This window comes from Balaenoptera ricei, chromosome 18 (assembly GCF_028023285.1).
Source record: "Balaenoptera ricei isolate mBalRic1 chromosome 18, mBalRic1.hap2, whole genome shotgun sequence".
Classification (NCBI taxonomy): domain Eukaryota; kingdom Metazoa; phylum Chordata; class Mammalia; order Artiodactyla; family Balaenopteridae; genus Balaenoptera; species Balaenoptera ricei.
The window spans coordinates 3,012,617-3,033,162 of record NC_082656.1 but is presented as its reverse complement, the minus strand read 5'-3'; the positions used below and the strand labels follow the sequence as shown (position 1 = coordinate 3,033,162).

Sequence of the window (20,546 nt, the reverse complement as noted above, 5' to 3'; positions counted from 1 at the left end):
GCGGTTTCTGACTCCACTGTGGGGAGGGGCCCAGGTGTTTGATTTTCCTGAGCGCAGCGGTCCCGCTGAGACGGGAGGAGGAGGGATGCTCTGGGCCCCGACAGACCAGGCCCGCCGTTAGCCACCGTGCTAGTGGGCGCATGCTGGGGCAGCTGCCCCGAGGGCCCCGGTCAGAGGAGGGTTGCAGCCTTACCGTTACCTCCCTGGTGGCCTGATGAGAAAGGCTCGTGCCTTTACCGCAAGTGCGTTTGCTTCCTCTGGGCTTTCTCCCCACCCCCCAGACGCACCCCAGCAACGGCCAGGTGACCTCGTGTCCTCTGCCTGAGAGCGCTGTGACCACAGCGCAGGGCAGGAGTGGCCGCACGGGGCCTGAGGATGGACATGGACACACACACACACACACACACACCCCTGGAAGGTGTGCATCGAGCGAGTGGCAGGGCCGGAGTGAGGGCAGGAGGAGAGCCCTGGGGGCCTGGTGTGCAGAGCTGGGAGCCCGGTCCTGGGACGGACAGGTGTCTGCAGGGCACCCGAAACGTGGCTCGTCCAGAGGGGATGGGCTGGGAATGTAAGACGCACATCAGATCTTGAAGACTCAGTACAAAATAAAGACTAGGAAATATCTCAATTTAAAAAATAAAATAAAACACAAATTAAAAATAATAAGAAAATATCTCATTTTTAAAAACAGGTTCCTCAGTTTAGAAAGCAGACCTGTCCCCCGAGAATAAAGTTACTAGAAATCCCGACTCTCAGGTCCTTGAAAGAAGCAGGGCGCACGGAGCTATCCCACCAGCATCCAGCTCTGGGAAGTTCGCCCAGTAATTCGGGAGTTTCCGATTCATCGTTGACTTGCCCCTCTTTGTTGCTGCCACGTCAGCTGGACGTGCGGGTCCTTGCCCTGCGCTTCCGGCGGCCGGTTCCGTGTTGCGGCACGGTGGGCCCTCCCGATCCAGCTGACCCGCCTTCCCTGCGGTCTCCGGGGCCCAGCGTCCGCCCCGCCCGCCGCGTGCTGAGGCCATTCGCTCTCCTTCAGCCCAGCCACGACCGCGCTCGCTGCCGTCACCACGGTGGCTTCTTTGAGCGAGTCCCAGCCACGGACCAGGGATGCTGGGAACGTGACACACATCACCCCACCTAATTCTGCAAAAAGAAAGAAACTGCCGTTTACAGCGGAAGGGTGTGGCGCTGGGAGAGTCTGAGTTGCCTGGTTCCGGTCCCTGCCCGGAAGGGGCGGGGCTACGGTTCAGACCCGGCCTCGTGACTCTAACACCTGGTCTCTTTCTGCGGTACCAGGGGACCTCTGTTCAAACCTGCCACTCCCTTGCTCAGGCCCCGCGAGAGCAGCGCCGGTGCTTGCTCTAACCCTTAGGCTTGCCTTCCGGCCCCATCCTTTGTCAGATGTCCTCGTGCCCAAGGCCGGCCACACTGCGTCCTCAGGCAAGAGGCAGGTGCCTCCGCCATGGGGCCTTGTCCTCACAGGGGACGTTCGGTGACCGACGAGCCTTGGTGAGGAGCCTACCGTCCCAGCAGGAGATCGGAGTGCCAGGTGGTCCGTCCAAAATGCCACACCCATCCCCCTAAGGGCTTTCTCTTTCTTTGGTAAAGGTGCCAGGTAACTCCTCATTCTGACACTGAGTTCTGGCCCTTTGCTCTGTGACAACCAGGAAGCATGGTGCATGACTTCACATACGATACCGTCAGCAGCTTCTGATTTTAGCAGCACCTCGCTGTGCCTGGCAGGGAAACGAGGGAAGCTGGACACTTTTTAAAAAAAGGATTGTATCAATATTTTCCGCTTTCGTTTCCTCCTCAAGCTTATTGACACATGACTTAGGAACATTATCTATATTTTTTATATCCACTTTGGAGCACAAATTTCCAACTAAATCACACATCGTTCACTCAGTATCCTGACTCGCAAGATAATCCTGTGCGTCACCATTGGCAGTAGTCTCTGAAATGTCCCCTTTCTCACCGATGGGGACACTCAACCCCGGCTCTCCTTAGCCTCGACTGCTACCTTTGGATTAACAGATCAGTGGACATTTTCTAATGGTCTCTTATTCTGGGTTAGATACAAATGGTTACTTTCCACTGAGGGCACATTCTCAGAGGTCATAGGTTTCGTGGTTATATTTTTGACATTAGCTGTGTCCTTTAAACTGCACCGTCTCTCTCTCTCTCTCTCTCAGTTTCTTCTGATGGCGGTGCGGAGCCGTCTGCCCTAGCGGATGACAATGGCAGCGAGGAGGACTACAGCTATGAAGACCTCTGTCGGGCCAGCCCCCGGTACCTGCAGCCGGGCGGGGAGCAGCTGGCCATCAACGAGGTGCGGGGCTTAATTCCACACGGCAGCAGCCGGGGCAGGAGGCCCGGTTTTCAGGGCCCGGAACCCACTCGTACTTCGCTCTCTGATTATTTCTTAGTGAACATGTGCTAAAACCTAGTACTCTGGTTACAAAACCATTATGGTTTTCTTGCATTTTCAAGGATGATTTATGTGATTAAGTGTCGCAGGTAGCTAACTACAGGCATCCCTCGCGGTCAGAGCAGCCATCGTTATGCTTGGAGAGGGCTTCTCCGTCAGTTCAGGATTTGCCCTCCCTACATTTATTGTCTCATGATAAATCTAGGAGGTGAGCGTTACTGTCCACATTTTAGCAAACGCTCTGAGACTAAGAGGCTGAACCACTTGCTAGCAGAGGGCAGAGCTGAAGTTAACCACGTGCTTCTCACCACGGATCTGCGCTTCTCCCCGCCCCTCGGCATCTTTAGGCCTTTTTACAGCAGTCTTTCCAGAAGGCGCCTCTAGCCTTTGGAGCTCATGAACAGAGCGCCTGGGGTGTAACTTCTCAGTGGCAGCATCACCAGTTGTTGCTATAGGATCCACGGTGTCCCCGTGACATCCCGGGAGCTGAGGGCTTGCACGGTCCTCCGCCCCTACAGCCGGCTCACGGACGAGCTTAGATTACCTGCTGAACATCCAGACGTCATGCTGTGTTCTCTTTAATTGCAGTAAAGGACACAGTGAGATGCAGAGTCTGCTCAGATTGTGAGGAAAGAACGAAGAGCAGGTCCTGGGTGACGCCGTGAGGGGCTTGCGGGAAAGGGTGTGCTGGCCTTTGACGGCTCGGCTCCACGACGTCTAGTTTGGCTGCTCAGAAACCCTTTCCGGGGCGAACCGTCCAGATAGTCACACTTGCTGGATGACTGATGCACAGATGAGTGGACCTGGGGGTTCCTTTAAGAGCACAGGAGGGGCGCCCGCCTGGTACTCTTCCGCATCCCTGTCGTGTGACGTCACACGCTGAGCATCGGTTGAGCGCCATCGGTGTGAACACTTGGTGGCCGGGCGAGCTCAGGGTCCCTGGGCTCCGCGCTGAGCGCCCGCGTCTCCATTCCAGCTGATCAGCGATGGCAGCGTGGTCTGCGCCGAGGCCCTGTGGGACCACGTGACCATGGACGAGCAGGAGCTGGGTTTCAAGGCCGGGGACGTCATCCAGGTCCTGGAAGCCTCCCACAAGGACTGGTGGTGGGGCCGCAGCGCGGACAGGGAGGCCTGGTTCCCCGCCAGCTTCGTCCGAGTGAGTGTCTTCCTGGCTCTGGGGGCTCAGGGGCAAGAGCCACTGTCCCCTCGTCATCTTCTGAACCAGACCTCCTAGAGGCTGGGGTGGGGGAAGGGAGACTTCCCACCGGGGTCAGCGGGGCGGCCGGCGTTTGCGATGCTCAGCTCGGCGCATGCAGGCCCGGCCCCCTCCCCCCGCCTCCTCACCGTGGAAACCGGGGGCGGGCCTGGTGCCGCCCGCTGACCTGTGCCCTGCGTGTGACCGCAGCTGCGGGTCAATCAGGAGGAGCTGTCGGAGGGCGCCAGCGGCAGCCCGGGCAAGGAGCCGGTGGAGGACGCGGGCCGGGGCCGCCACAAGCACCCTGAGAGCAAGCGGCAGATGCGGACCAACGTCATCCAGGAGATCATGGACACCGAGCGGGTGTACATCAAGCACCTCCGGGACATCTGCGAGGTGAGCCTGGGGGCCTCGTGGCGCCGAGTGACGTGCCGTGCGGCCCCTCCGCGCCCAGCCAGACCCTCTGCGCACGCGTGTTCCTGGAGCCCCATTGCCACCCCCGCCCGTGGTCCCTGTACAGGCCACTCGCTCACCAGGTGCTGGTCCACCCTGGGCAGCGCGAGCGGCCGGCCGTCTGCAGGGTGAGATGCAGCGACCTCCTTGCGGGACTTAGCTGCCACGGGTATTCAGAGGGAGTGACATTACGGGGAGGCGGCACCTTTAAGTGAGACCCAGCTGACTTCACAAAGAACCGAAGGTTTGTCACCCTCCACCAACCACTGCATCTCATCTCTGACGCACAGCGAGACCCCGAGTCATTCAGATGCAGACGTCTGGTGACGTCCTACAGGGTCTGGGATCCCGCTCGGCAACCAAGTCTCTCCCCTGTGGTATTTTTCGATTCTGTGGAGTGTTTCACTAGACCGTTGTGCGCCCCGCCTGGTCACTCCGGCATCCTGGCCGTGAATGCTGATGCCTGCGCCTTCCGTTCAGCTGCGAGGGTCCAGCAGGAGGCAGGCCAAGTGCGGGCCGCGCTCCCCCCGCCCCCGCCCCACTGTGTGGTTGGACTGACCCCCAGATGAGGACCCCCCGGCGTTGCGCGTATTTGTGGCAGCCGTCTTGTTCCGTGTGAACCTGCGGTTGAGGGAGTTCCTCTGAAGTGGCATTTTAGGGAAACAGTCACTGCTGATAACTGTTGAGCACGACCGTGCCCTTCACTGGCGTAACTCGACCCCATGACACTCACGGGCAGGTCCCACGCGCCCCCATTACGGATGAGGAAGCCCAGACGTAAACCAGAGCCGCTGGTCTACAGCCTGTTAAAATTCATCCCCAATAGTCAGTGGTCTGTGTTTTACTGTATAGTCAGTTCAGTCTGTGTAATGACACAGCGCCCATCTGGGGATAATTGTTACACGTTTTTATGGCCTTTCCTTCCTACCTCCGTATCCTACCCAAGCCGCGTACAGCCAGGGCGCTGGGCGTAGAGAATTAGTGGTGCTCTGATTAGCGCAGGCCTCAGGTTAGATGTCGACGGATCTGTGTTGTTTCCTGTAGAAACTGGGTGATGGTGGAATCCTCGGCTAAGCCGTTCTTGGCTCTGGGCCGTGACAGTGAGCGTTGCTCACTGAGTGGCCCAGCCAGCGATGGCGTCTGTACCGGACAGGCCTTCTCGGCTGTGAAATGGACTTCGGAATGAGAGAATGGTTATCTTAAGAGTTTAGGAAAAGTGTGACAGTACCAATTTTTGAGCTCTAATATTTGAAACCAGGCATTGCTTTCCTATCTTGTAGGGCTACATTCGACAGTGCCGCAAGCACACGGCGATGTTCACGGTCGCACAGCTCGCCACCATTTTTGGAAACATTGAAGATATTTACAAATTCCAAAGAAAGTTCCTGAAAGACCTTGAGAAACAGTACAATAAAGAGGAGCCTCACCTGAGTGAAATAGGGTCCTGCTTTCTTCAACACGTACGTCACCCTCCGCTTCTTACTGATAGCGTCCGGCTAAATCATTTTCAAATGTTTCTCCCTGAAGCACAGGGGTCCTTTTTGTTTTGTTCCACTTTAATTTCTTTCTTTTTTTGCTAGATTAATTTCCTGCAGGATGGAGGTGTCACTTGTAAATTAAGGGGACTGCTGTATATAGTTGATCTTTACCTGAGTGCCCCAAGTCCATTATTTCAAAACCTTTTCAATTTTATGCAGTTTCGACTTAGGGGTTGTATTTGGGGTAGTTTCTAGTAATACCTACCAGGTGTCTATTGTATGTTAATCGCCGTGTTCAGGGCTATATGGCAGCTCCTGTACTGCTGTGACGCAGGTAGGATTATTTTCCCCGTGTTCCAGATGCAGAAGCTAGGCTTCACCCAGAGAGTAAGTGACGCAGGGTCACACATTAGTAATTGGCAGAAGTGGATTCAGGCCAAAGGTGTGCGGCTCTGGGACCCAAGCCTGTACCTGCCTCAGAACAGTCTCCTGATGCTGGCCTGAGCTCGCTAACTGGTGACTGACTCACTTTTTAATACAACAGATTTCAGAGGAAGCAGATTCCGCCCCCAGCCAGAATGGTCAGGGCGCAGTACCAGTAGCGGTCACACCAGTGACCGGGCTAGTGTAGCACTCGCTCCTCTGGGCCCAGCAGCGTTACGGTGGCTGTGGAACGGGGGCCGATCCTCGGGTGGACTGTCTTTAAACGGCTGGAGACGCTGTTGCTGGTGGTCGTCTCCAGCTGGAGGGGTGGGCCCGTGAGGGCTCTGGGCCTGTTTGGGACTTCGTAGGAGAACTGTTTGGCCAGAGCAGGAGGTTCACGGGAACAAGCCGTAGGAGAGAATCTTCCAGGTCAGCCAAGGTGAGGCTGCAGAGTGGCACGCGGATCTTGCTGTGGAGGACAGGAGAGCCTAGCTTGGGGACAGAGGTGTCACTGCTTCTGGGGAAACAGGGAGGTGGGCCTGGGCGAGGGTGACAGCAGCAGGGACGCAGAAAGAGGGGCTTGGCTGGAGAGGTGGTGAGCCAGAGGACAGCCAGGTATAAACTGGGGTAGGACCCAGGCCGAAGACACCGCAGCTGCGGGCAGGTGGACGTGTGTGAAGGAGGTGGCCTTGGGGCTGAGGAGCCTCGGGGGGCCGAGAGGGGCCCCCTCGGAGTCCCAGAGGGGGCGGGGCAGCCTGGGGCGGGGGAGGTGGCCCCTACGTGGATGGCAGGTGGCAGGGTGGGAAGGAGACCTGTGACCAGGAGATGGGGCTTTGCGTCCTCCTGCTCACGTGGAGAAGCCCACCTGCCCGGGAGAGGAGAAGGGACAGGCGGCAGCTAGGCGCAGGGACAGCACCTCCCTCTTGTCCTGGATCAGGCGACACAGGGGGTGACACAGAGGGCGCCGCTCCCCAGGGCGGCCTGTGCGCCCGACACGCCCTTTCGGGCGGGGTCTGTGGAACGGGCCTGGCATGGGCCGGGGCTCTGCGTCCTCGGCAGCCTCTCCCTCCACCCCCAGGGTCTGGCTGTGGCCCCTTCCCACGGGCCCCCCTGTCCAGGAACCTCCCTGGGGGTGGGGGGGGCGCTGGGTGCTGTCCGTCCTCGTCAGGGTCCAGAACTGCCCTGTCCTGACGGAGCTGTGCCCCGCTTCCCAGCAAGAGGGCTTCGCCATCTACTCCGAGTACTGCAACAACCACCCGGGCGCCTGCGCCGAGCTGGCGGGCCTGATGAAGCAGGGCCGCTACCGACACTTCTTCGAGGCCTGCCGCCTGCTGCAGCAGATGATCGACATCGCCATTGACGGCTTCCTGCTGACGCCCGTGCAGAAGATCTGCAAGTACCCGCTGCAGCTGGCCGAGCTGCTCAAGTACACCACTCAGGAGCACAGGTGAGGCACCCAAGAGGATGCAGGGTCACGTGAGGCTTCCGCAGGGGGCGCGGGGGGTGGGCGCAGGGGAGGGGCTTCCCCTGGATGCCTGCACGCAGGGGGCACGGGGGCGGGGGGGGCGGCGGCACGCAGCTGGGGGCGCGGGGGCGGGGGGCGGGGGGCGGCGCGCAGCGGGAGCGCAGAGCAGCGGTGCCGGTGCCGGGTGGGCTGCGGTGCCCTCCTGATGCTCTCAGTCAGCTGTCGGGAAGACGTTTCCAGGTCGTTTAGAAAGTTTAAGGTTGTTAGCTACTGAAATGGGGTCATTGAAGAGGCTCCTGAATATCCATTTCTAGAGATATTAGAAAATAAGAATTAATTCTTAAACTGTGTCATGAGCAGGTGGGGGATTTTTATTGTGTTGTCTGTCATTATAATTGACATATGTTTTATAAATACTCTTTTGTAGTTACTCAGTAGTGAATAAAAACAATTAACAAAAAATAGATTGGTGTGAATACAGTTTCAGAAATATTTTCTTTCCTCTTACTTATCCTTAAGATATTTCAGGCCAGCTCACCCTCAGAGCAGTACAGTCAGACCTCGGTATCCGTGGAGATTGGCTTCAGGACCCCTGGTCACTAAAATCTGAGGATGCTCAAGTCCCTTATAGAAAACGGCTCAGTATTTACATCTAACCCATGCACAGCTTCCCAGATAGTTTAACGCATCTCTAGATTACTTCTGATATCTAATACGATGTAAATGCCATGCAAATAGTTGTAAATACAATGTAAATGCTGTGTAAATAGTTGCTGGCCTGTGGCAAATTCAAGTTTTGCTCTTTGGAACTTTCTGGAGTCTTTTTCCCAAATATTTTCAATCTGCGGCTGGTTGAATCACGGATGCAGAACCCCTAGGTATGCAGGGCTGACTGCGTTATATGCTGGAACAAAAAGTTCCTTCGCAGAGGGGTGAGGACACAGAAAAATTTGAACTCCGAAAGAGTAGGGAGTCTCAAGGGCGTGGCGTAGTGTGCGGGCTCTACTTGGGGGACACATCCTCCTGAGACCCTGTTGGGCCCTGAGCCCTTTCTGGTCCATCTCGGTGCTTGCTCTGTCTCCCAGTCCCGTCCTCCCTGTTCCCTCTGGCTCTGAGCGTAGGGCTTCTCGTCACGGTTACCGGAATGCTTCATCTCCCTTTGGGGCTTACTTTGTGAATTCTTCTGAGGGACCCAAAAATACTGACCTCTGCTTACCGAGTAGCAACTCTTCACTTCCCCGCGTGCACAGAGCAATGTCTGATCGTGCTGTGATTGTCCGTGAGCTGTCACCCATTATGTGTTGGAGCAGGCCTGCCCCCTCTCTGAGATGTGGGGAAGGGTCTCCACCACAGGGCCCCTTTCGCCGGCAGCCATGGGGTCCTCGCTGTGTTCTCAGCAGCCCACAACTGGCAGGCCAGTGGGGACACAGCCGTCATCCAGCAAGGTTTTAGGACAAAGCTTATTGTTTTCGATGAGAACCAGACCTCATCCGTGACATCCGTGTCACGGCACAAAGCTTTCACTCCACCTGCAGCCCTTGGAAGGGCAGTCTTGAAGGGGTCTAGTGGGAAAAGGGAGCGGGGAGAAACTGTGTCCAGAGGAAATCTGCTGCAGCAAACCGCACACCTCTGGGTTTTAACATCTGACTATTGCCCTGAGAGCAGCGCGATTCTCCACGGCAGTGCCTGCTCTGGAGGGTGCGGGGGACAGGTCCTTCTTCTGTCCTCTGCGCCCGGACTCCTGCGGAGAGCCAGGGCTGGGAAAGGGGTCTTTTCGCAATTAGATCAGAAGGTCGAAAGAAAGAGCTGGGTCGCTAAACAACATACCCAGATGATGATGTTAGTTTCAAGAATTAAGGTGAAAGGAATAAGAGAAAGGAGTTGATTGAAATAAATAAAAGGAAAGAGCTATGTATGTTTGTCTTTTTCTGATGGAAAAATCAGAAAACTTTGACAGAAAGAAAATAGCAAAGTCAAGCGAGTCACAAATTTGAAGAAATTTTTTTAAAAAGAATAAAAAGTCATTGTGGTGAGGAAACAAGCAAATTAAGAAGCAGGACATCTCGAAAGTCAGGGAAGCTATGCCAGGAGTGTACTCATCACCCGTCAACGCTTCATTTTTCTCTTTTAAGGGCATTTTTCACTATGAGGCATTTGCATACTCTGGCTGTTTCAAAAAAAAATCATTTTAAAAGAAATGACAAAAAGCCCATTTCCTTGTCTGAAGTAAAACAAAATATTTTAGAAAACCATTACACGCTGCCTCTTTCCTGGAATTGTACAGAAAAACTTGTAGAAAAAAAATACAGTTATTATGCACACTTTCTTCATTGCTGGAGCCCTTTCTGGTGGGGGGGTTGCTCCCATTATTTTGGCAGCCCCTGTGTGTCACTTGGTTCTCCTTTTCTGCTCCGCTTCTGCCTGAAGACAGTGGGGTCTGGTCTGTCCGGGAATGGGGTAGGGGGGATACCCAGGGACCTCCCAGGAGTGCAGCTGAGCGTGTTTGGTGCGTGGACAGCAGAGTCTGCTCCCAAGGCTTTTTTCCTGGCTGTGCAGGAGGACTGCAGTCCGGTCCACCTGAGACCCAGAGGCTCTGTGTGTCCTGGAAGACACAGGAAAGTGTGTGTGGGGGGGGGGGGGGGGAGTGACTTAGCTCGTTAGCTGGGCAACCGGTTTACGCGTCCCTGAATTATTAACGTGAAGCGAGACTTGAATGTAAACCTTTCCGGCCCCAGACACGCTCTCTGGCAGCCTGTGTGCAGATCGGAGCTTCAGTTTTCCTGGTGCCTCCAGGGTGGGTTAGAGGAGCTGCTGGGGGAGACACGTGAGTCTGATTTGACTGTGGCCGGTGGAAGGCACCAGAAGTAAAGATGCGTGGATGAGGCAAATGTCGTGTCCGCAGTTACGTAACTCACTTGTGTCCTCCCCTCCTTTCCTGACTCAGAGCAAATGACCACTCTTGAGAATGGGTGGGGATCATTAAAGTACTTTATATGGCAGAACTAGCTCTATGACGATCAGAGCGATAACAGAGGCCTGTCGTTTCTTTATTAAGGAAAATAATCCGTCGTCACCGTGACTAAAACTTATTTCTTGTGGCCTTTGCTTCATTTCACTGTGGTTTCTGAGAAACGAACGACAACATTCTTATTCCACAGAATTCTGGGTGGCATTCGGTTGGCTCCCTTAACCTATGCGAACTGTAGCCTATTCACGAAGGAACAAGGGAAGGGGAACAATGGCTATTGTTTAAAGGCCATCTTGTCTAGACTGTCAGTGTACAGTCACGGATGGAATGTATTGTTTCGTGGGTCCTCATTTGCGAGGTGCCCATTACGTGGTTAAAATTAACCCCTCACTTTGCAGCGATTACAGCAACATAAAGGCAGCGTACGAGGCCATGAAGAACGTCGCCTGTCTGATCAATGAGCGAAAACGCAAGCTGGAAAGCATAGACAAGATAGCACGGTGGCAGGTGTCCATCGTGGGCTGGGAGGTACGTGGGAGCCCACCCCCCACCTGCGGTCCATCGTGGGCTGCGGGGCACCTGGGAACCCTCCCCGCTCAGCGCGCAGCTCGACCCACACACCCCCGACCTGTGGTCGTCTAAGGCGACGGCTCACTTTGTGTCCCGTGATTGGCGCCCTGTGCTCTTGGCTCTAATGGCATGATGTTTGGATGCACGTTGTTAAAGCTAGCAGTCAAACGCTTTACCCTCCACCTCCACCAGGGAGTACTCTGAAGAGGGTCTGTAACCAACTGATTGCGTGCACCCCGTCTCTCCTGCTTGACTGTGGCTCCGTGAGAGCAGCTGGAGAACGGTGACAGCACAGGCTACGTCACGGTGGGCGTGCGACTCCTGTATGATGTGGGCGAGATTGATAGTCCATCTGCATGATGGGGAGGGAAACGTTACCTATCTCGTAGGGCTGTTGTGAGGATCGCCTAAGACAGTGCCACGCAGCGCTTGATACACAGCCTGTGGTGATGGCCTAGTGCGCACGCGCACACACACACGCTTTTATTTATTAAAACAGCAGTGACAGTAGCTAGTGCCTGTACTGTGTTCACACATGCCTGGCGCTGGTCTGAGTCGTTTAAATATATGAACTCATTTAACCCTCTCAGTAGTCCTATGAAGTAGGAACTATTATTACCCCATTTAACAGATGGGGAAACTGAAGCACAGAAAGGTGAGGGAGCAGAATGGGACCCACGGACCACTGCACCTGAGGCCATCACCGAGGACAATAAGCCCACATTGTTCAGATGGTTTTCAGACACAGCAAGAGTCATCCTGCAGCAGATTAATTGGTCAGAGCTCACTCTCCCCAAGGATTGTGAAAGTTTGGATGGAGAAGTTAGGTTTTTAACTAAAGCAGGTGACAGCAGTGAATACTGGAGAGAAATACTCTTCTTACAAGGCCCTCATGGACTCTGGGAGTTCAGACGGGACCTTGGGGTCCGTGGGTCTAAGTCTCCTGTGAGCCAAGAATCCAGGGCACAGAATCGCTGTAGGCAAGTAAATAGAAAAGCTATTTCGGAGTCAGGATCTTTTGCCTCCAAAAACTATTGTGAATAACTGGGACTAGAGGAGAGTAAAATCTTAAAATCAAAGGCCAGTGTCATACCAAATACCACAAAGTTACATTGGATTAGACCCGACCTAAGTATTACAGAAGTGTGTTTCTCCTCCTGTTCTTGGACTCTGACATTTAGGGGATAATTTCTTGTCAGAAGTTTACCAATTTCTTGCTGGCAGTTTGCCATCTGGCCTCTTGTTTCCAAGACCCTGAGCTAGTTATGCTGGGGAGCTGCATAGAAGCCCCCCGAGTCTGCAGCACTGAGCCCCTCGCCACAGGGGGTCTCCTTGTTCTCGGGGGTCGGTCCAGGCCAGCTGCCATTTCGGATCCTGATTGGATCCCACCCATCCAGAATTTTTCACCAGATCTTTCTGATAAGGGAGACCCCTCAGGTAACATAGGGGCTCAATCACATTTTCCCATGGAATAGGGAAAAGAGAGAAGAGTTTTCCTGCACGAGGAGGCTGACGGCCGAGGTCTGACCGGCCTTTGAGGCCCTGCCCTGCGCGTGGGCCTCGTGTAACTGGCCCACCCGTGGGGATTCGTGCCAGGGCCTCCCCCACCAGCTCCGCCCGATGCCCGGTTCCCTGAGACCTTGCGTCGGGGGACCTCAGGACATGTGTCCACCCTTCCCTCCAGGGCCAGGACATCCTCGAGCGCAGCTCAGAGCTGATCCACTCCGGGGAGCTGACCAGGGTCACCCGGCAGGGCAAGAGCCAGCAGCGGACGTTCTTCCTGTTTGACCACCAGCTGGTGGCCTGCAAGAAGGACCTGCTGCGGAGGGACGTGCTCTACTACCGCGGCCGCACGGACATGGACGCCGTGGAACTCGTGGACCTGGAGGAGGGCCGCGACGGTGCCCGCACCGTCGGCGTCAGAAACGCCTTCAAGCTGGTCAGCAGGACGGGTGACGAGGCGCACCTGTTCTGTGCCAAGAAGCCTGAGGACAAGGCGCGGTGGCTGCAGGCCTGCAGGGACGAGCGCAGGCGGGTGCAGGAGGACCGGGCGATGGGTGAGCCCTGGGGTCTCGGCCCCTCCCCCGCCTCTCCCGGTTCACCCCCGGCGGGGAAAAGACCAGGGAACCGCAGGTCCTGATATTCCTAAACCTGCTTACGAGACCGACAGGGACAGGTGTGCCGTGGGTCCTATTGTTGGACCCATTTCACAGATGAGGAAACCGAGGCTGAAGGCACCCACCCACTCTTAGAAGGCGGGTTGTCACTCTTCACGTGTCCCGGTAGGGAGAGTGGTGATGTGGTCGTCCTGGTGATAATCCTCCTCCTTCTCCACTCTCTCCAACCCCTTATACTTACTTCCTGAAGGATTAAGGCTCTTTGCTTCGGGTTATGGAGCAGACCTCAGGGTTAATGTGGGTTCAGTGCAGGTTTTATTCTGAAATGTTTTCACTTGTTTTGAGTACATATCACATTTGTTTCTAAATCCAGGAATGGAAATTTCAGAAAATCAGAAGAAACTCGCCATGTTAAATGCTCAAAAGGCAGGACACGGAAAGTCAAAAGGTAAGTTTTGGAGAAGGTTTTTCATCTCCTTAGTGTGTGTGTGTCAGTACTGGAATTAAAATGGGGAGAAATGCCCGAAGCTGTTAGGTATGACCGACTCTTAAGTGAAGGAGAGAAATGTGGGTAAAACAAGATGATAGTTCAGAGCAGTGGACGGTTTAAAAACCAAATCTGCATTTGGTTCTGAACGTGTTTGACTTGGGGCCGAGGAGCTTCTGGACGCTTCTGGACGCTCCCGCCCTGCCCTCTGAGCCTTCCCCTGCGGAGGGAGGGATTATCCGTCCACAGGCCAGCCAGCCCAGGAGTCTGGGGCATGTGAGGAGGAAATCTCCAGCCCCAGACTGCTTGTCAGCTGAAGGCATGTCCTAGTTCAGATGAGAAAAAAGATGTAAAAGTTCACTGTGTCAAGCAAGGAGCGAAAGCAAAAGAAGATCCTCTGGCTTCTTTAGAGCCTGGATTCTCTACCCTGCGGGCACATTCCGAGGGAATGATGACCTGGGCAGCTCTTACAAAACACCAAGGCCCGGGACACGGACCCCAGAGTCCACACATGCATAGTACAGATACTCTAGCCCAACAGAAATGAAACAATAAGGATTCTTATTCCAAAACTACGTGTTGTATTTCTGCAAACTTTATTCATGTGAAATTTATCCCATTCGGTATTTTCCTACCCGAAAATGCAAAAACAAGGACCAGTTGAGCCCAGGACTGATGGGCTGAGAAGAATTTATTACCAGAACAGCATTTAGCAAAGCCCTGCTTCCTCTGCTCAAATGCAGAATTCCCTCCCGCCCCCCAACCACCCCCCCCACACCACACACACACACACACACACACACACACACACACACACACACACACAGTTAACGGATATCTTCAAGGCAGAAAATCTCATTTTAAGTATTTCTTGCATCTCCACTTTGGATGGCAGGTGACTGGTAAATATCAGTTTGCTGGGATTCACTAGTTCCCGTCCATATCTTCCAAGGGTCACTGGCTCAGCGGCCAGGCAGCTAGTTCGAAGGAGCACTCATGTTTCTGGGGGTCGCCTGTCCTGCACTTCCCATGAGTTCTCCCATGTCATCCTCTCTGCCGCCCTGGAAGAGGAGGAGAGCCTTACGGCAGGTCGGGGGCAGGGAGGGATTGTGGACGGAGGCCTCTCTTCTTCCCAAACTCCCACTCTCTCCTCTTTTCATGCTGACTTTCACAGTTAGCATGTGGTCTTGTAGCTCATTTAACACAACTTTCTGACCACCTGTGGGCAGGTTTTGTATGCCAGCTCCAAAGAAACAGCTTCGGTTAATTCGATGAGGTATCAGGGGCGCTACTCTAAGCACGTAACTTGTATTCACTCATTTAATTCTCGTAACAACCCAGTGGGCACCGTTACCCCGTCTTTAGACATTGGGAAACTGAGGCTCAGAGGCACCAAATACTTGCATCCCGTAAGTGGCGCGCAGTATGAACTCCGGGCTTTCACAGAAAGCACTTCACGGCTTCTCATCCCGCGCAGACGTCCTGCCGGTGACATTTACACAGTGGCCCTGGGTGTCTGTTTCCTTCCCGGTCACTTGGCTGTCACGGTACCGTCCTGGGAGGGTTTTAAGTGAGGATTCAGTGTGGTAGTCCGATCGGCACACAGGGTCTGAGTGTAAGTGTCAGGACGGCGTTCAGGGCCCCTTTGGGGGAGGTGACTGGAGGGTCGGCCTGGGGCGTGGGGACCGGCGCTTGCTTTTTCCCTGGGGGCTGCCGCCGGCGCTGAGTCCGTGGCCCTCTGCCCTCCCCACCCCTGCATCAGGCTACGGCGGAGGATGCCCTTCGGCCCCCCCGCTCCAGAGCCTGCGGCCGGTCCACCAGCGCCACGTCACCGTGCCCGCCAGCCTGCCGCAGCAGCAGGTGTTCGCGCTGGCGGAGCCCAAGAGGAAGCCGTCGCTGTTCTGGCACACCTTCAACAAGCTCACCCCCTTCAGGAAGTGACGCGGGGGGCCGGGGAGGGGGGCGCCGTGCCCCTCCTGGGCCCCATCCAAGGAGTCTACTCCGCACGGGGCATGGGGATCTGGTGCTGAAAACCTCCCCTGGGGACGCGGTGAGGAGACCTGGCCTCGCCGGCGGTCGCAGAGGCCCAGCTGCCTTCTCGGGAGGGAGGGGGGCATGACGCACAGCTCCAGTGTCACCTGGGCCGCTCCCCGCCGCCGTGAGCCTACCGAGGCGGCCGCCGCCGGGGAACCGGGGTGGGCTCTGGAGATGCTGGGCGGGGAGCCGGGAGCGTGGCCGAGGACGAGCTGCGGTCCAGGCCCCGGGCGGGGCTCCCCGAGGAGGAGGGGCAGGGCCACTTTGCCTTCGGTCTTGAAGGGGAGGGGAGCGCCGGGGTCAGGGGGTGGCGGGCGGTGACCGCAGCCCCGTCGGGGCCCTGGGGTCCCCTGGCGTCTTCCGCATTCACGCAGTCGCCAGATGGTGGGCGGGCCTCTCCCGCAGGCTCGTGCGCACGTGGTCCGGGGCCCGCGGTGCACAGAGACCCACGCGCTCCCAAGACGCCGTTGCTTTCGCGGGGCAGGGAGCCTGCTGTTGGCTTTGTACGCTTGTCCCCGCCCGCGTGCCACTCCGCGAGCAGAAACCTGAGAAACTTCACGCACGTGCACTCCCAGTAGGAAAACCCATTTCCTGTAGTTTGATGACGAAGTGAACGTGCAGACCTCCCAGCTGAAACGTGTCCTTAAAAGAGCGTCCGCGTGCCTGTTCCTCCCTCTGCCTCCGTCCTCGCCGGTCAAGTGACAGTGACACGTACCTTCTTCCACTGAAAACCAGAGGCTCAAGGGTCCTGCTTCCTCCATGTTTGAAGCCGACTTTGTCCCACACCCCCGAGCAGTAGTGTCCGCCGTGCCATGATTAGCATGTCGACAGGTTTCTGAAGATCGGTTCCGTATGGAAGAGACCTCACGAAATAGACCCAGACTCAGAGACAGCAGCCTTCTCTAGCGAAGGCCATGCGGCAGACGCCGGTCAGCGGCAACCTCCTTGCCTTTTCTAGATGGTAAATTCTGATGAAAACGGCTTTTAAACGTGCCGGGAGGAAACAGGCTCTGCCAGAGCGACACCTTTCCATTGACCTCATGCACCGGGCGGGGGTCCTGTTACATGTCTTGTGGCTTTCTACTCGGGAATCTCTTTTTGGTGTTGAAACCTCGAAAGTTATCTTTTCTACCCAGTTCCTGCTTGAGAATAAACACACCTGTACGGTCCTAACAGAGGGGACACCTGAGACTCCAGGTGTGCCCCCCTCCTCCTCACACCCAGAGCTGTTCCCGGGGGGCGGGGGGGACCCAGGCGGTTCTGCCTCTGGGGACCTCGGGGCGCAGGTCCCAGCACGGAAGCCGCTTCTGTGAGGAAGCTTCTCGGGAGGTGCCGTGGGTCCGCGTGCTCGTGTGTGTGTGTGTGTGTGTGTGTGTGTGTGTGTGTTTCCTTTCCGAATAGGCTTCTCAGTTTTCGTTGCATTTATATAACTGACCTTTTTACTAACAAGATATAATGATAAATTTTGAAGACTATGCTTAATATGCTTTTCGTGGGCCGCCTCAGCAAACATTGTCGGGCCTCTGTGCTAAACAGAGTTGTTTGTATATATGGCAGTTGTGAACAGTTGGGTTGCTTTTTTTTTTTTTTTTTTTTAATAGAATTACTTTGAGGAAGTAAAGAGAATCAGTTGCTCATGTTATATTTCCAGTGAGGACTCACCCCCAGTGCAGAAGCACCCAGAGGGCCCCTGTCTCCCCCCATCTCCCCATCTCCCCCCATCTCCCCCGTCTCCCCCATCTCCCCCATCTCCCCCCTTCTACCCCGTCTCCCCCCGTCTCCCCATCTCCCCATCTCCCCCCATCTACCCCATCTCCCCCCGTCTCCCCCCGTCTCCCCATCTCCCCCGTCTCCCCATCTCCCCCATCTCCCCCATCTCCCCCATCTCCCCATCTCCCCCCATCTCCCCCATCTCCCCATTTCCCCCCATCTCCCCCCATCTCCCCATCTCCCCATCTCCCCATCTCCCTCCATCTCCCTCCATCTCCCCCGTTGTCCGGAGCACAGGGACAAAGGGCTGGACGTGCTGTCGGCAGCCCTGGTCTGTCTCTCGGCCGAGCCCTGACTCCTGGCTCCCCTCCTCCCCTCAAGCTTCCCAACAGAGGGACAGGAAGCACGGACACCAGGGCACGTGGTGACAGTCCCTTGGTCAGATGTCCATCCTAGGTGGCTCCTGCTTGGATTTCCAGGTGATTTGAAAACTGCTAAAGTGCGTTTAAAAGGATAGAACGTCCTTTGTCCTCTTTAAATTTGTGTGTCTAGCTTGGGTTTATTAGCAAATGCCTGCGTTCTCTACAGAATAGATGGCTCTGTGTTCTGTTTTTACATTTGCCGAACTTCCTTCTTGATTTCTCACATGTTCCACTTGGAGAGAAAAAGAGAAAAAACGAAAAGCCCCCTGTACAGGTTGTGTATGAATTTCACTGGGAATCTCGCTTTCTCTGTCTGTCTTTTTCTCTTTTTAACACTACACTGCGTGATATCGGTGGACCGCCCCCCTGCCCCCCCCCCAAAAAAAGATGGCATAACATTTTGATGAATTTCACTTACTCTATCATGTTTCAGAGTTTGCCAACTCTGTTGAAAGACCTTTGAAATGGCCTCAGGTCCAAAGCAGCCTTCTCGGTTTTTGATGATGCCTAACATGTATAACAACCTTGCAGTAGATTGTAAGCAATCGTACAACAGAATACCTGTGAAGTCCTGGAGAAATGGCATTCTTTGTCTTTGGCCTGCAAACTGGAAGAAGAGTGGCAGGGATTTGCCAGGGCTTTCTTGGGACACCTTCTGTGTCTCTTGCTCTCGGTACATCTGATCTCTTCCCACCCCCCTGCCGTAGACCTGATTTTGTAGCTGAAAACATTTCACCCCCATCTCCACGTTCCTTCTGAATATCGTCGTGCCTTTTTATTCATAATACAAAGACTGAGCTCCATGCCTGTTCAGAAAATCCCCTCAATCCTACATTGCTGTTGTCTAGGCACAGAGCAAAAGTGCATTTAATTCAAAACCTGTTTCACAATAGAAATCTTTTGTAAAAGCCATGCGCCAGCATTTTATCGGTTGGGAATCTCTACAGGCCCCGACCGCTGATTCTCCTCAGTGCAGATCAACTTAGTTACCAAGCCAGAATAGAAAAAACCCGGCCACCTGAGTTAGGGAAGAAATCGCGGTGTAATATTTTGTTGAGGAGAGGAGAAACAGACATGTCCCTCACAGTTCAGTGCCAACGAGAGTGGATAAATGTGGCTCACAGGCCAGGGATGCCGGACACACATCGAGAAGGCCAAACTGCCCCAAAGCAGTTGTCCCCGTAACAAGCTTGGCCCGCAAGTTGTTCTCCCTGTTAAAATTTCACCTGGCTGACGCTGCTCTTCTCAGGATGGGTGCAACGAAGGTGGAGTCCAAAGGATTCTGAAAATAATAAGTAGAAACTGTGTGATCTTGGAAAAAAACCAAACCCAGGAGCATAAATATCGGATGCAAATTTAGTAACCACAAACTTAACATTACTGTCTTTAGTTGTTTATTAGGTATCTGACACTTGAATTTAGAAAATACTGTAACTGATTCTGCAATTTAACAGTTGGTCTCTTTTTGTAAATATTAGCATCCACGGTGTTTGACTTACCTACTTCACAAGGCTTTTGGTGACCTGTTCCTTCAATTCTAACTCACCAGCATCAAGGTGATGTTATCTGTATAGGTCAAGTGACAGCTTCCAGACGAAGTGGCGGCTGTTGACAGCTGAATTGTGTTGTACAAGATCGCTGTAACTTGATATGTATTTTCTCTGAAGTTTTTGTAAAAAAAAAAAAAATATTTACAATGTTATTTGAATGATTTCTTGTAAATGCTGTGAATCTATATTTGTTGTTTTGTATCTGTATATTAAAGTTAATTTGCCAAACTGGCTCTAGTAATGCATTGGAGTGTGTGTGTGTGTGTGTGTGTGTGTGTGTGTGTGTAACATATTTTAAATGGAGAGTGAGTGCTAGGAGGGTTTCTGGAATTTGCAGCTCCTTCCCTGCCTGGACACTGACAGATTTCTTTTCAGCAAAAAATCATCCATGAATGAACTGATGAAAACTGCTGGGGTGAGTGCGGGAGAAGGAAGGCTCTGAGGGGAACAGAGAGGGGCCACTCGACTTGAAAGAAGCCACCAAATATCGGAATGAGACGGGCAAAGCCAAAGCTGGAGTGAGAAGCACAGCTCTGGCTCCCAGGGGTTCCAGATCCGCAGGTGGCCCGGCTCACTTAGCCTTGGTGAGTGGGCTGGATAAGAATTTCCTTCCCTAATTAACGGCTCAGCAAAGTTAAGCAAGTAGCCCATTGTTGCTGTGACGTCATCAGGAAAGCGTTGCCGCAGAGGTCACCCAGCGCCCCTGCTCGGTTTGTTTCCTCGTTCGGCCTTGCTCCCCTCCTTGGGCTGGACTGAAGGGGCTTTGCTTGGGGGCCGGGGCTGTGGAAGCACTGGAACCTAACACCCCCTCGGAGGGCAGTGCCCGCAGCCCAGGAGGGCACCCCGTGGAGGGAGGAGAGGGCTGGGGGTAGGGCCGTTCTCGGAGGGGTTCTGGGGAGACGGCCCAGCACAGGAGCCGCCCTCCCACCGGGCACCAGACAGACGGTGAACCAGGCGATCCTCTCCTCCCATGGGGCGTGTGCTCCAGGGCGACAAGCACGTAGGGCATCACTGGAACGCAGCGTGCATTGTAAGCATTTGAGTTCTAGAAGGGCTTCAGGGATGGGGGCCTTTCCTGGGGGGTTGGGGCAGGAGGCAGGGCCCACGCAGACCCCCGAGGGGGAGCCCCGAGCAGCCCTGGGTGAGCTGCTGGGATCCAAGTGCGATGGGAGTTGAGACACCAGTGGTGGAAGGTCCATCTCAGGGCTGCGGGCCGGGGCGCTGGGTTGCACCGGGCGGAGTC

General features: G+C 54.8%; 1 protein-coding gene across 5 annotated transcripts in view; it reads left to right on the top strand.

The window, feature by feature from the left end:
* Positions 1-19,531, top strand: part of SPATA13 (spermatogenesis associated 13) — a 267,083-nt gene extending 247,552 nt beyond the window's left edge. For 4 of the 5 annotated variants that reach the window (XM_059902616.1, XM_059902617.1, XM_059902618.1 and 1 more), the window contains 9 exons: positions 2,196-2,332; positions 3,408-3,587; positions 3,837-4,022; positions 5,360-5,539; positions 7,195-7,427; positions 10,812-10,941; positions 12,668-13,040; positions 13,474-13,548; positions 15,350-19,531. In XM_059902616.1, coding sequence (XP_059758599.1) covers positions 2,196-2,332; positions 3,408-3,587; positions 3,837-4,022; positions 5,360-5,539; positions 7,195-7,427; positions 10,812-10,941; positions 12,668-13,040; positions 13,474-13,548; positions 15,350-15,528 — 1,673 coding nt within the window. In that variant the 3' untranslated portion in view covers positions 15,529-19,531. The remainder of the gene's footprint in view (positions 1-2,195; positions 2,333-3,407; positions 3,588-3,836; positions 4,023-5,359; positions 5,540-7,194; positions 7,428-10,811; positions 10,942-12,667; positions 13,041-13,473; positions 13,549-15,349) is intronic. The other variant, XM_059902619.1, reaches the window with a different exon arrangement.
* Positions 19,532-20,546: the final 1,015 nt, after the last annotated feature.